This window comes from Asparagus officinalis, chromosome 7 (genome assembly GCF_001876935.1).
Source record: "Asparagus officinalis chromosome 7, Aspof.V1, whole genome shotgun sequence".
NCBI classification, from domain to species: Eukaryota; Viridiplantae; Streptophyta; class Magnoliopsida; order Asparagales; family Asparagaceae; genus Asparagus; species Asparagus officinalis.
In genome coordinates, this window is record NC_033800.1 from 52,851,930 (window position 1) to 52,867,085 (window position 15,156).

General features: G+C 35.5%; 1 protein-coding gene across 1 annotated transcript; it reads left to right on the forward strand.

The window, feature by feature from the left end:
* LOC109848950 (hexokinase-3-like) lies at positions 773-13,608 on the forward strand. Its single transcript, XM_020418689.1, has 9 exons — positions 773-1,199; positions 6,813-6,963; positions 7,060-7,239; positions 7,678-7,752; positions 9,174-9,329; positions 9,442-9,540; positions 9,629-9,756; positions 12,614-12,695; positions 13,133-13,608. Exons 1-9 carry the CDS (start codon positions 928-930, stop codon positions 13,490-13,492), a joined length of 1,503 nt encoding a protein of 500 aa, XP_020274278.1. The 5' UTR covers positions 773-927; the 3' UTR covers positions 13,493-13,608.

Sequence of the window (15,156 nt, forward strand, 5' to 3'; positions counted from 1 at the left end):
CGATGAATCCCAAAGCGCAAATATCGGCAAAGGAGATGCCTCGTCCTCCTGCTTCTCCGTCGTCGGGGTCGGCACAAAACCTAGCTTTGAGCGGGGAAGCGAGGAGAAGCTCCTCGAGCTCGGCCATCAAGGGGCTCTCCTCGTCGGAGTCGATGACGGACCTGCAGAAGTCGACGACGGGGCTCCCCGATTTCACTTTCTTGCCCTGGGCAAGCCCCATGTGGCTCCGCCACTATGATTGGGTCTTGCGATTTCGACTCAAAAGGTCAAAGGTCGATATGACTATAGCTCAAAAGGCCAAATGTACAAAATTTAGACACGTGAAAAGAAAGAAAATAAGCTATATAAAGCATACACACTTATCGTCCTCACTCTAATCAAATCTAAATGCTTAAAGATATGTTCATTCCTCCACCTCATTACACCTCCCATCTCTTCACATTCTCTCCTCAAATATCCTACCAAACGAAATATGTTGTTCACTCGGGTTTGGACTGTAAAGGGATGACTAGTCGGTCCTATGCCAATGTTTGCACAGAAAAAAAAGGAAAAAAAGAGAGAGGGGGCCCATATTAAAAAAATTGAAAATTTTATTAAAAATCCACATTTATCAAAATGCCAGAAAACCAAGTATTTGAGGGCAGATAGCTTATCAGTTCATGAACAATCAAAAAGCAAAAGGAGGTTTTGAGAGGCGTGAATATGCAAAACTGCCCTTAAATAAAACCTAAACAGCTTCCTGTTCGTTCTTCTTCCCCTTTCTCTTTCTCTCTCCTCTCTCGCCCTGCTTCTCTCTTTTTTCTCTCCCTCGCTCATCCTTGAACCTTGTTTCTGTCCTCTCTCTCTCTCTCTCTCTCTCACACACACACACACACTCTCTCTCTCTCCCCTCTCTCCCACCCGCAGCTTAGTCCATGGCCGCCTGAAATGGGCCGGGTGGGCTTAGGGTTGGCGGTGGGCTGCGCAGCAATCTCCTGCACAATCGCAGGAATCCTAGTGACCAAACGAATCAAGAACCGCCGAAAGTGGTCGAGGGTCGTCGAGATCCTCAGCGAGTTCGAGGACGGATGCTCGACTTCGATCGCGAGGCTGAGGCAGGTGGTGGACGCCATGGCCGTGGAGATGCACGCCGGCCTCGCCTCCGACGGCGGCAGTAAGCTCAAGATGCTCCTCACTTTCGTCGACCGCTTACCTGATGGGTAATGATTTCGTTAACTTTTGCTTGTTTATTATTATTATTATTATTATTATTATGGAGTAGCTTGTTGATGGACAGATTGTTTCTCGTCGGGGAAGCTTGTGTCTTTTCAAGTTGATTTGTCGAAATTGTTGTAAGATGTTAGGTGCTTGAGGATATTGCTCAATGGAATTAGTAACTATTTTGGGATTTGAAGAGACAAAAACTTAGTGAGGATCATTATGGACAGTGCTTAAAGGTGCATTTGTCAAATGTAGTTCTTCTTTGGATGATTAAGGACTTAAACCCACTAATAGTAAATTGCTAAATTGTGTTGTTTTCTTAATTATTTATTGGGTTTTTTGGGCTGTGGAGTTGTTTGATGGCAGAAAGACTTTTTCTTTGGTCTGTAGAGTTGTTTGATGTCAGAAAGACTTTTTCTTGTGACATGCATTTGTGTTATTTTTTGATGGATGTTGGTTGGTTTGTGTAAATAGTTGTAGGATGTTAGGTATCCGAGGATATGCCTCCTTTAGATTATTGGACTAGTTTTAGATTATAGATTTAATTAGAAAAGATGCTGGTTTTGAACGTTGTCGCGAGAATCATTATGGACAATGTTTGAAAGTGCATTTCAAATGTAGTTATTGTTTTACATAACGGACAACCTAAACTTACTAATATAGTAAATAGTAAATTGCTTATGGATCTATACCCACTAATATCTAAATAGTTATCTTTTTTCTCAACTTTTAGTAGTTAGATATTTGAGAGATTGTTTCCTGTTGGCCTAACTTGTGTTCTTTTTGGTTTGGTGGTTTTTCTTTGCTAATAACTTTGGTTAATTGTTGTTCTTTAAGAGACAACGTGGCGACTAGTTTACGTAAATAATTGCAGAATATTTGATGTTCGAGATTATGCCCCAATGAGAACATTAACCACCTTTTCTTTTCTTGATTTAAAGGGACATTGTAGGGATAGATTTCGGACCATAGATTATTGATTAATGCAAGAGATTTGGGAGAACTTACCCCTAAAAGTGAGTTACTGAAGCGGAAACCCAAATTTCTTATTATTCCCCAATTGTCTCCACGCTTCTTGAACGTGGGAACTAGATTGATCCTAACAATTAATCACAAGAGATGCTTGTTAATATGTAAAGATGTTTTATATCTAATGATAATCTTGTTCTTTTGAAGGTTGCTTCATGGTAGTGTTTACTTACCTGGATAGGTTTCCAAGAGGAGCCTGAAGGGTGTGGACTTTCCTGTGAACTGTATATAAAGATGGTTTGCATGATAACTGTTTTTTGAAGAGTTTTAACCATCGGTATCATAATTGTGATTAGGCCTTAGTGTCTGGGCCATCTCTGTGACCTCTTCTATGTTCTGCAACTCCTTTCGGCCTATGACTAGTGACCTACATATTTCCAACCGAAAAACACCGACAACAGTCGGGCACCACTATTAAGACATTTGATACTACCTCTTTGTTATAATAAAAAATTTCACATCCTCCCAAAGGAATATTCTTTGTCATGAATTACTAGGTGAAATCTTGATTAATTAATTAGATGCATGAATAACTAAATGGTCTTAATTATAATATTAACTATCTAACTAAATAACAATTAAACATGTTTGAATTATCTTACCATTCACTATTGAGGATAGTAGTTATTGAAGAAGTGATTGATATTGCTAGTGTTGTTGGGTTCACTACCCTGTAATAGTTCGAAATTACAGGGCAGGTGCTTGTGTAAATGGTGCCAAGAGGAAGTTGTTTCTTCCAAGGATCCACCTTATATTTTTGAACTATTACAATTTGGGGATCCCTATTAATATTAGCTATGTCACCCTCCCTTCTCTTCATCAATTATTATCGATGGGCATGGGAGGGTAAGATAATTAAACATATTTAATTATCTATTTATCAAATTAATTAATCAAGACTACAATTAAAACCTATCTAACTATTCATTTATTTATATTAAGTAGTCAAGATTTCACCTTACACTTCATGTCAGAGAATATATCTTTTGGATGAAAATCTTTGATTTAGACATGAAAGCATTATTAAATGTTTCAATGGCGACACCTAGGCAGTTGCTAACATTTTTCGGGTTATTAAGGTGAGGGTCACTAGTCATGGGCCGAACAAAGTTGCGGAACAAAAAAATACCTCACAAAGGTGGCTGGAGCCCTGAGGCACGAGCACGGTTATGGTGCTAATCATTACAATTATTTCTCAAAAAAGTCATGAACGTGGGAGGAAAACTGAATCCCTATAACTTGGTCGTTAGAGGGAGAGAAGCCAAATCTCTTATAAACTCAAAATTGACGCCCATTGATGAAGTGAGAACTTAATTGATCCTAACAATTGATCACAAGAGATGCTAGTTTTAGACATCGTAGTGAGAATTGCTGTGGGAAGCATTCAAGGGTGCATTTTTCAACTGGTTTTGCTTGGATATTTAAGGATCTAAACTCACTAAATAGCAGTAAATTGCTCAATTTGTTTGGTTGTTGGATGGGTTGTGTTAATATCCTAATGAGATCATGTTTGGCAACTTTGAATTATAATCCATTTGGCTTATAATCCATAAATGGATTATAAGCCATTATTATTGTTAAGATGACCAAGCAGAATTTAATTGGATTGGAGAGAGAAATAAAATTTGGAATTTTGTGAAATGTGAGGGGTATATTAGATTTTTACTTGGTCAAACATTGTGGCTTATAAGCCACCAAAATAAGCTAGGATACTGCTTATTTTTTGGTGGCTTATAAGCCAAAATAAGCCACTTGCCTAACATGTAAAAGTGATTCCTAAGCCAAAATAAGCCACTTTCACCACTTGCCAAACATGCTCTGAGATTAATAACCTCTTTTTTGGGATTTGAAGCGTTAAAGGTCCCTTCAACTTAGGACATGTTTGTGAACTTGCCTTATAATCCACTTGTCTTATGATCCACATATATAAGCCAAGTGGGTTATAAGCCAAATTATTTGGTAAAAAATGATTTATAAGCAGCTTCCAATAGGAGAGTGTTTGGCAAATGAGTGGATTATAATCCATCATTGTTGTTAAAATGATTAAAAATGACATGATTCTAAATTTAAACGTTGAATATACATTGAAATTATCATAAATGTTGAGGGAATAAACTTGACATTTACTAGATTAAACTATATGGTTTATAAGCCATCAAAAAATAAGCTGGGTTAGGGTAAATTATCTTTATAAACATGTTGCCAAACATGCTGCAGTGGCTTATAAGCCACTTTTTTATAGGCCATAAAGAGGCTTATAAGCAAGTTTGACCGGTTGCCAAGCCCTCAACTAAATGAATGCCAATTTGTTAGAGGAGGAATGCTAATTTGCTCCTAATCTATGTTGGACGGAAATAGGTACGCATACAGGACAACAAATTTATACACATGACTACATATACGTTGAAATTAATAAAACTTACTTGACATCATTATCATTTTATCTATTCACATGGTATGAGAATTAGAAAGCCTATAACGTTTTTATCTTTCTTTTATATTTCTTTTATTATGTAGAGTATAATTTGGAAAACCCATTTGTTTTTGAACTAGATACCAAACGACCCTTCAAAATAACATTTCTGAACTGGGTATGGATTGTAACAAACCCGATCATGTCCACAATGTTTTAGGAAGTTGATGCGAAATGTATGTGTATATTCATGAAGTGGCGGTTACCGTTACATGTTGTGATATGTGGTGGGTATGGGTATTGGCTTCATGATAGTACCTGATAGTACCAATAGAACATAGCTCCTAACACTTTCTATCCTTGTGTAATGGAAATTTAGTCACGTTCTTCTACAGATGATTGAGTGATCAACATACCACCTTCAATTGTTTTTTTTGGGTTGAAGAGACGCATGCTATCCTTGTGAAATAAAAATTAAGTCTCTTTCTTTTGTAGATGATTGATTGGTCCGCAAACAACCTATAACTGTTTTTTTGCTAAAGAGACACGTACTATCCATTCAATGTAACCTTATAGAAAAAGCAAACTTGTTTTTAGCTAATGGCGTAACTCCTTTTGGTTCTTGGTTCAACCTTCCACTAGATGTAGCATAATAAGAATTCACTGTTAGATTAGGAGAGAGTAGTTCCCTAGAATTGTGGCTCCTCTTCCACGGGGAAAGGGATTCGTACGACTAATTTTCACTCTTACACTGGGAAAAGTGTCCACCTATCCCCCACCCCCCCCTTTTCCTCCTAGAGCTTAAAAACCTTCTTTGACCATGACTTATGAAACATGGATTTCTCAAAATTGCTTGCACATTCCTTGGGAATTACTGAATGGGTCAAATTCAAGGGGTTTTTGTCTTTAGACCCAAAGTTTTACCCTAATTTATGTTTAAAACCAATTTTTTTTTTTTATCTTTAGACCTAATCAACTTTCTCCTTTTGTCTTTAAACCCAAATAGTATAATTCATAGTTAAAATATATTATATTTGCATTTTTAGGAGGTAAAAAACCCAAAATACCCCCACATCTGCTCAAAACTCCCTCTCTAAAGTATGAAACTAAAATAAAAAATAATTTTTTTAGGATTATTAGTTCTTATTAATTGTAATAAACAATCATAAGGTATTATGAATAATCAAGTGAAAAATTGTGACGAAGAAAATGACAAATTAATGATATAATTGTCCCAAATGCTTATGTGAATTTATGCTACAAAATTAGGAGTTGAGGAATTGGGGGAATTTACACCTTAAAATACAAAAAGAAAGAAAGAACGAAAGAGATTAATTGGACCAAAGTTTAATATTTAAAGCTTAGGAATTAAGGGAGTTTGAGGAGTAACTAAAGGGTTTATGAGAGTTGAAGAAGAAAATAAGAGAGCAAAGGAGGTGAGAGAGAATAAATGAGAAAAAGAGAGGGGTAAAATTGGACTTTTTGAAAGTTTTTAGGAGGGGCCACATGAGTATGAAATGTATTTGAGAATTTGGGTTTAAAGATAAATGCACAAAGTTGATAGGATCTAAAGATACAAAAGAAAAGTAATCGGGCTTAAACATAAATCATGGTAAACCTTTAGGTTTAAAGACGAAAACACCTAAATTCAATCAAGCAATAGATCTTATGTTTATAATAGTATTTTTATGTTCCTTTTGGCTTGACTCCCCTTTACTGAGAGCTAATTTTTAGTTCTTATAGCAAAAAATCATAGCAGACACTTTTTATTAGTATTTCTGGACTAAGGGGTTTTGTAACTTTGGGAGCTCACAAATTTTTGTTTTTTTCTTTTCATTCATCCACCAAAACGCGTTGTTTGTTACTCTCTTTACTAGTCATTTTGTCCTTTCTGACCTCCATTTACTCAAGCGTTAAAGCTTGTCATGGCAACTCCAAATTCGTAAGGGAAGGAAATGTCCATTTAGATAAGTTGCCTCTATGTTTCTTTCGTTCCTATTATACTGACATAAGAAAACATGATTTCAGATAGCAATTTTGTGTGGAGAAGATTGACATTACAAAAGCAATATTGTGTTTTCCTGTTAAACTTATATTGTAATAAGTTTTTTTCTTAATTCGAGTCTGTTCTGCTGTAAATCTTAGATGTTCAGTTCTATGCTTTTTACAGGGAAGAAAAAGGTACTTACTATGCTCTTGATTTGGGTGGTACCAACTTTAGAGTTTTGCGGATTCAGCTTGGAGGTAACAGGTCTGTGATTCTAAAGCATGAAGTGGAGCGACAACCAATTCCTGAAAATTTGATGATGGGTACCAGTGAGGTAATGGACCTGCCTTTTCTTTATTTTTTCCCTTTTCCTGCACCTTTTGTCTGCACAATAGATTTCTGACTTCGAGTCAATTTCAAATTTATGTAGGACCTATTTGATTTTATTGCCATGAGTTTGAAACATTTCGTTGTTAAAGAGGAGGGTTCTGAACAAAGACCAGACAGAAGTAGAGAACTTGGATTTACATTTTCATTTCCTGTTAGACAGGTGTCTGTTTCGTCCGGATTCCTTATCAAATGGACAAAGGGATTTGCAATTGAAGATGCTGTGAGTTAAAACATTCTTTTTAACTTTATCAGATGATCATATTTGTTCATCTTTCTTGTCATGCTATTATCAATTTTCTTTTAACTTTATCAGATCATTCCAACATATTTGCTTGCCTTATGCTGTTATGGCACTTATTTCTAATCTGGATTCCAGAGCTTCTTTGATGCTGTATTTTGTTTTAGAAACAAATAAGACGTTTTTATTATAATTGTAGTGTTAGGGTAGTCAACCTGTCTATTGCCTTCCTCTGCTACGTTTAGTTCTAGGTTTCTTAGAAATTTATCTCTCTGTTGCAGTTAGTTCTAGGTTTCTTAGGAATGTACCACATGCGAATGCTTATAGATTGACAACTCGTTTCCATTTAAACTTATGACCTTCTATCTCTGTTATTGCACATTGCAAGGTGCAATTAACTGACATCATTTTGTTATTTAGGTTGGAAAAGATGTTGCTCAGTGCTTAGAAGAAGCCATGACCAGGAGGGGGCTGGATATGCGGGTGGCAGCATTGGTATGCTTTGAGTGATCTCTGGTTGTTCTAGCTTAAAGTTGCACTACATTTGTGGTGATTGTCTTCCAGACTACTAAAGTAATTGCTTTTTCTTGGAAGAAGCGCTAAATGTATGTATAGAACTTATGTATGCACATAGTATGCATGCTTAGATCTAATTTTATAAAAAGATGCTTTTTATATAAAACAATAACTTTTAATTTTAGTCAGTTTTTGACTTTCATCTTCTCAGAAGGACACATGTTCCTTCCAAGATGCAACTCTATCTTACCTTATTTTCCTAATTTTACAGTTTGCCATTTCTAAAATATGCTGCTGCATCTCTCTTTTAGAAATCAGTGAAAAGACAGCGTATCACATTTTTTCCCTCTTAAGTTCTGAGCTGCTTTATAGTGAATAATTTTCATGATAGATGTTTGTGGTATAAAGCACAAGTTAGTTTTGGAAAGTCTTGTTTTCGTTTCTGTCTTTCCTCATACCCTCCTCCGCATGTAGTGAGTTGAACCATGATCTAGATGTTTGGATGAGATCCATGCTCATTAAAACTCAAAAATTTAACATATGTGCTGGTGCTTTGTGTGTGTTTTTTATCAAGGGTTATTTGCAGATACCCCCTGCATATCAAAATTCCACTTAATAATTTCTATAGAATTGATCATTTGAAAGTCATAGCTTTTATTTTTAGCGCATCTCTCTTAAGATCCACGTCCCTACCATGCTAGTATCGTCACCCTTGACCCTTCTTCTGTTGATTAGTCTAGGACTTGGCTTATCACCTCTCTTGGTCCCTTGGATGCTAGTCGACGTCTTCCGTTCTACAATCCTTAATAGACACTGCGATGCTTAATTTGTTTAGATATTCTTCAATGAAGTGCTTCGGCTGTTTTTTGGTTATTGAACAAAATATAGATCAAATCTGGCCTTACAAGAGAATGTCGTTTCAGCCCTCGAAATCTTAGTCAAATTTATAAAGCTAGAGCTATAATTACTCTTGAACGTCTAGCTAAACCCTAGATATGAAAAACAGAGCTAAATCTATGATCTCTCAGGCCGTGTTTATTGGCTTTGAGGCTTTTAAGATGTTCAAAAGTGACTTTTCTTGGGTACAAAAAGTTTTTATTACCTAAAATATAACCAAGCAAAAAAAGTTCCCTCAACGATCAACTATCTAGAGCCTGGACTAAAGCGTATGGGAACTAGCTGCCTTTCAAGTAGACAAGTACAATCTGGATATTTGTTGATTGCATTTTATGAGTCTGCTTTAAGAATATTATGCAAAGATTAATTTATTTGCATCTTTCAGAAACTATGTAGAACATGCTTAGTCATTCTTTTACTTGAATGATGCTTATCTGACACTTTCATTATTCATCAAAAAGTAGTTGTAATTTTGTAGTTTTACATATTCTCCATATGAGCAGGTTAATGATACTGTGGGGACATTGGCACTTGGTCATTATCATGATGAGGACACTGTTGCTGCAGTGATTATCGGGACAGGCACCAATGCCTGCTATGTGGAACGCACTGATGCTATAATTAAATGTCAAGGACTTCTTACAAATTCGGGTGGAATGGTATCTCTCATTTTCTTGTCACTTATTTAATGGGCATGCTGAAATGAAAGCTATACAATAATACAATATACTGTTTGTAAATATATTTTCCTGAAATTGTTTCGGTGATTAGGTTGTAAATATGGAATGGGGTAATTTTTGGTCATCACATTTGCCAAGAACTTCATATGATGTTGACCTAGATGATGAGACCGCAAACCATAATGATCAGGCAAGTTTCTGCTCCGTTCTTTTACTTCTTCGCATTTACTTTTGCTCTTTACTTCTTTTGTCATGTTATACTGTTGCTCCTTTTACAGGGTTTTGAGAAAATGATATCAGGAATGTATTTAGGTGATATCACGAGAAGGGTGCTTTATAGGATAGCACAGGAATCAGATATTTTTGGAGATGCTGCTGCTAGTTTATCTGCTCCTTTTGTACTAAGGTATGTGATATCAGAGTGCTATATGGCTGCATTCTCTTTATTTATTTGTGCTGAAGAATGGTTGTCTGTGAATTCTTACCGGAACATATTCATGTTAAAATAATTTCAGCAGTCTTATGCCTCTTGATGTTTTGTTTCCGCATCTAGATGAAAACACATGTTAAGAAATGTTTGCTGGAAATTATGAAATTCTGTTTTGGCATGTTCCGGCTAGTCTTGTGCTTCATTGAATAATTTTGTTTATATAAAATGTCAAATTTATGTTGTCCTTGCATTTCTTTTGATCAAGGACAGGTGGATTCATGTGCTCTTATCAGTCTTTTTTCCCCCTTCCTATTTTCTATATCTATGTTGTCAGCATTTTGATATTTGTCCCATTAGTATGCTGTGAGGTTTCATTGTTAGTGCTTAATTTCAAATTACTGGGGTGATGTTTAATTATTTTTAAACCCCTCAACATATTAACGAAACATTTTTCAAAAAATATAGCGTGCTAATCTATCCATTATAATAAAATCTTTTCCTACCATACTCCTATCCTAAACCTAATATATATCTGCCAATCAAAGCTGCAAAGTTTGAAGATGAAATTAAGAATCCAATTTTTTAAACCAAATATTAAATTCAAAATAAAATACTGAAGTACACTAATTGATTAATTACGATAAGAAGGTAAGTATTGACTTACCATATTCCATAATTGCTGAAAAACTGTGTCAATAGTTTAAAGATGAGTTTGGATTAAGCAATAGATTTAGAGTTAGAATTAGAAATTTAGAACTAGGTTTCAGATTTAGAATAGAAATAAGGATAAAGATAGGGGTGGTCCGGGTGGAATTTGATTTAGACCAAGAAGACCATTTGATGATTAATATTCATATCTTATTTTTCTGAGTTTTGAGCGATTTCTTTCTTTTCTTTTCCTGAAATATAGAATATCTGTTGAAGATGGTACTTTTGTCTTTGAAAAAAGTGTATGCAGTAAATGATCATTTTTGAATGATAGGAGGTCAAAATGCTAATAGAGTAAACTTTGGGAGGTGAAGTCTTCGATAAAACCTATAGTGAACAGATATAATTTACCAATTAATATAAGTGCCAGTGTGGGAGAAGCTATTTTTGAAGCACAGTATGTAGGAAAGATGTAATTTATCGGTCAAATTTCATGAACCATAGTGATCTGGCCATCTGAAGAAAGGATACTTCTGGACGTATCACAACACAGCACATCAGCAAAGCTAAACAAGTATGATCCAGTCTAAGTCACGGAAGACATAGCAATGTCTGAAGAGCACAGCAAAGCATGTTCATTGAAAGGACAATCAATCTTGTCGTGTGAGTTCATCTTTTCGAAATTTGAAGTGCCCAAATCTGTTTGATTTTTAGGCTGGATTTGGTAGAGGATGGGGTGAGGTGGAGTGAGGCTCATGAACAGTGAAATTACCCCTCGTGTCATCACTATACACGATTCTCTTAAATCTGAAGGGTCATGTAACAGTAAACGAGAGAGTGAAAGAAGCCTAAAAAGTCACGTACCTTCCTTCACCAACCAAACAAGAAGCCCACAGGAGATACCCCTCCAACTTATAGCACTCTTACTCCCCATTTCCTTCCCTCAAATCCCCTAGCAAATGAAGACTAAGTCACTGGAAAAATTTAAAAGCTAGGAGCCTAGGATACAGATAATGGGGATATTTATTAACATATCATAAGTAAAGTATTATGTTAACTTGTATGTGCGAAATATTAGTAGTAGACAATGAAACACATACATTTGCTGCAAATGAAAATTTAAGAACTCATAATAATCAAAACTAGTGTACCGGAGAGTCATATTCTACGAAATAACATCAGTACTCAAACAATTAGACTAAGCATGTTCATTTTACTAGTAAGAATATAGAAACTCCCATGTTGACACAATGATCCATGGAAATATCATATCATACAAATGCATATCATATATCTTTGAATATTCATTCCATCTCAAAATAATGTGGCGCGCTGAAGTGTTTGGACTGTTTCATTTATAGCATTATTATGTGTGTGTGTGTGTGTGTCTATATATATATATATATTCCGCTCCATTGAACTTGATCTACATATTCTAAAACCCCAACACACCAAGTTTGGGGTGAACCCGTCGTTGTTTAAATTCTAGATTTTATTTTACGCTGTCGATATGCTAGCTGCTGTTTCCAACTTTTATACACCCACACATGCAGATGCATAAAATTTATCTTCTGAATGTTAAATGTGGCCGTCTTTGTGATTTTTGAATGAAACTAAGCTAAATTCCTTGAATTTTAGAGATGTTTATACTTGGTTGTCTTCTGTGTATTGCTTGTTTGAGCTCTCAATTCCCCCTGTCCATATCCATATTCTGTTATATATTAATGTACTCTATATCCATTTCTGTCCAATAGTTACGTACATTGGGGTGGGTGATGTGCTGCAGTTTTCCATATTTTCAAGTAGTTATATTAACTTGTTCACTCTACTGACTGTCATTGATTTTTGATTTTATCATGTCATCTGTCTATATCATACCGAGTATTGGCGAATTTAAATGGTTGCTTCTTGGTTAAATGAGCTTAACCAAGAATTATCGCAAGCATCTTATAGATAGATGTCACTGACCTAATTTAAGACACAGTAAACATAGTTGAGCTTGAGTCTATGGATTCAGTTTCAAACGTCAAAAGAATTTTGTAATTTGATTGTCTGAATTGGTAAAACTGTTACATAGGTTAAGCCTTTTGTTTGTAAAGTAATCAATTTTTATGCCTTAACTTTTTTTAAGCACTTTCCCCATTAACAACTTGGTGTTATATTGTTACTTTTGAATTATATCCAGGACGCCTTTGATGGCTGCCATGCATGAGGATGATTCTCCTGACCTACGAGAAGTCAGCAGAATACTGCAAGAAAACCTGCAGGTAAATTCCGTTTTGTTTCCAAGAGAATAAAGAGTGAATGCATAGAACACTATTGTATGAATGTCCGTATATACGAAATGTTATGTACCTACAAGTTTTCATTTGTCTATTACTTTGCCATCATCCAACTTTCCTATCAGGTACCTAACTAGTTGTACGTTTTCATCAATACTAATTTTAAACTGTAATGCATGTATTATAGTAAAAAAATGATCAAGGAGGAGGTTTGGAAGGTTGGAAATTAGAAGGTTTTAATGAGAGAGAAGTAAATGTTTCGTAAATGAAAGATAAATAGGTAGAAATTGAAAGGTCAAAATGCTAATAAGGTGCCAAGTGGCAACCAACGGGGTTTGCTCCAGTGTATAGTAATTAGTAAGTAAAGATGAATAAATTTTACTTTCTTTAAGCATCATCTTTCTGACCCTTGACTACTTCAGATGCCAGAAATTTCATTAAAAGCAAGAAGACTCGTCGTAGGAGTCATTGACATCGTCACCCGAAGGGCTGCTCGCTTAGCCGCAGCTGGCATTGTCGGAATACTAAAGAAAATAGGAAGAGATGGGAGTGGAGGTATCGGTAGTGGGAAAACCAAAGGAAAAATACGAAGAAGTGTGGTTGCTATCGAGGGAGGTCTTTATTCAGGATATTCCATGTTCAGAGAGTACTTGAATGAAGCGGTGGTGGAGATATTAGGAGATGAAGTTGCAGAGAGTGTAGTTTTAAGAGTGTCTGAGGATGGTTCAGGGATTGGTGCTGCTCTACTTGCTGCTACGGCTGCACATTCATCAGATAGATAAGGATTAATATAATTATATATGAAAGAAATGTATCTTTGTTTCTTCTTCTCTGTGAAAATGTATAAAAGGAATTGTTTCATATTAATATATATAGGGTTGAGGTTGTGCAGTGTATTTATTGGGGATTCAGTATTCTGTCTCCGTTATGTTAGTTTGGTTTCTTCAGTTTTCTTAAAGGAGTTCTTTCACAAGGAGATTTCAGAACAAGGAGATTCGAGGAAAAGCCTAAGAGGAGACGGTGAGAAAGAAAGGAGGAAAAAAGGGGATAAGAATGGAATGCGGCTACAATATAATGATTTGTATTGTTTTATAACGCTTTTTACTGTTAAATGTCAGCATATATGCCTTGAAATATATATATTTTCATGTATTTTTAACCCTCATTTGCATGAGTTTCCTTTGAAAAATTTGGAAGAACTGCTACACATGCAGCGGATCCTACTAGGTATTGCATACCATAATTCTACTAAAGAACACAAATTACCAAGAGTCTGTTTATTTTCTTTAGAAATATCAGCGGACGAGCGTTATTTCAAAATGGATTAAGTTTAAAGACAACACTGAAGAAGTATTAGCAATTCAAGACATAACTTTTTTTTAAATATAAGTGAAGTATGAGAATTGGTGATTCTCGAACATGTAACGTATAGCTGAAGAAGTATTAGCTCATAAATTCTATTTATTGTATGGGAGAGCAAACGATACAAGAATTGCCCCCTAATTGACAGGTAGATGCTGATCGTTATTTACAGGCATTGACTTCTGATGCAAAGCACGTGTAGTATAGTCAAACTACACTTGCAAAGCTTATAATGGCATGAGAAAGACTGTAAGACATCACTCATATCACATGTAAACATTTATCTTCTCATGACGTTGCAAGTTACTAGAATCATGTTCTCCCTGTCAGCCTATCAGTGCAGTCTGCATTCCTTGTAGCATGAGATATAGATTGTTTTCGCTACATCAAAACTCTTAAGTTGTGACGAGAGTTATCGCTTTATACTCTTACACTGGAATATTGTATCAACTGGTGACCTTGTCAAAATTACTGTTACACAAACTAATAGTAGCCAATCACTTAAGTTTTTTTTTACCTTCCATTCTCTTGGTTTCTTCGGTTCACCGGTTTTCAGTTTCTGAGAAAAAGTATTTTCACAAAGGAAGAGTATGAAACGAGAAAACAAGAGAAAAAGGAAAAGGGAGAAAACCGAGAGTCCTGTGAAAAGAGTTCCATATCATTTATAGGAGATGAGAGGGTGATATATGTCTCATTATTAATTCTAATAATTAGACTACATTATAACTTGCCAGCTTAACAATATAGTTTAAGCACCGCTTCAATATTCTTACTCTTTATAATTTTCTATAGCCTTATTGAATTTTTGTCTTCCAGAAATCCTATATAGAGTCCTTTTTATGGAAATTCATATAATACGAAGAAAGTACTTGACATACGCCTCCCAAAATTGAAGGACGCTTACCAATCTATTTTACTCATGTGTTTGGTTTCCAGTAGTTAGAGATCAATCTTCTTCGAACTGCATCTGAATTCAAGATGCAGGTTTAGCTGGACCTTGTTGGACCAAAGATTGGCCGCTTTCTGACAAATTTTCAAGGGGATTTTATTTGTCAAGATTCTTGCAAACAAACACGCCCTTAAT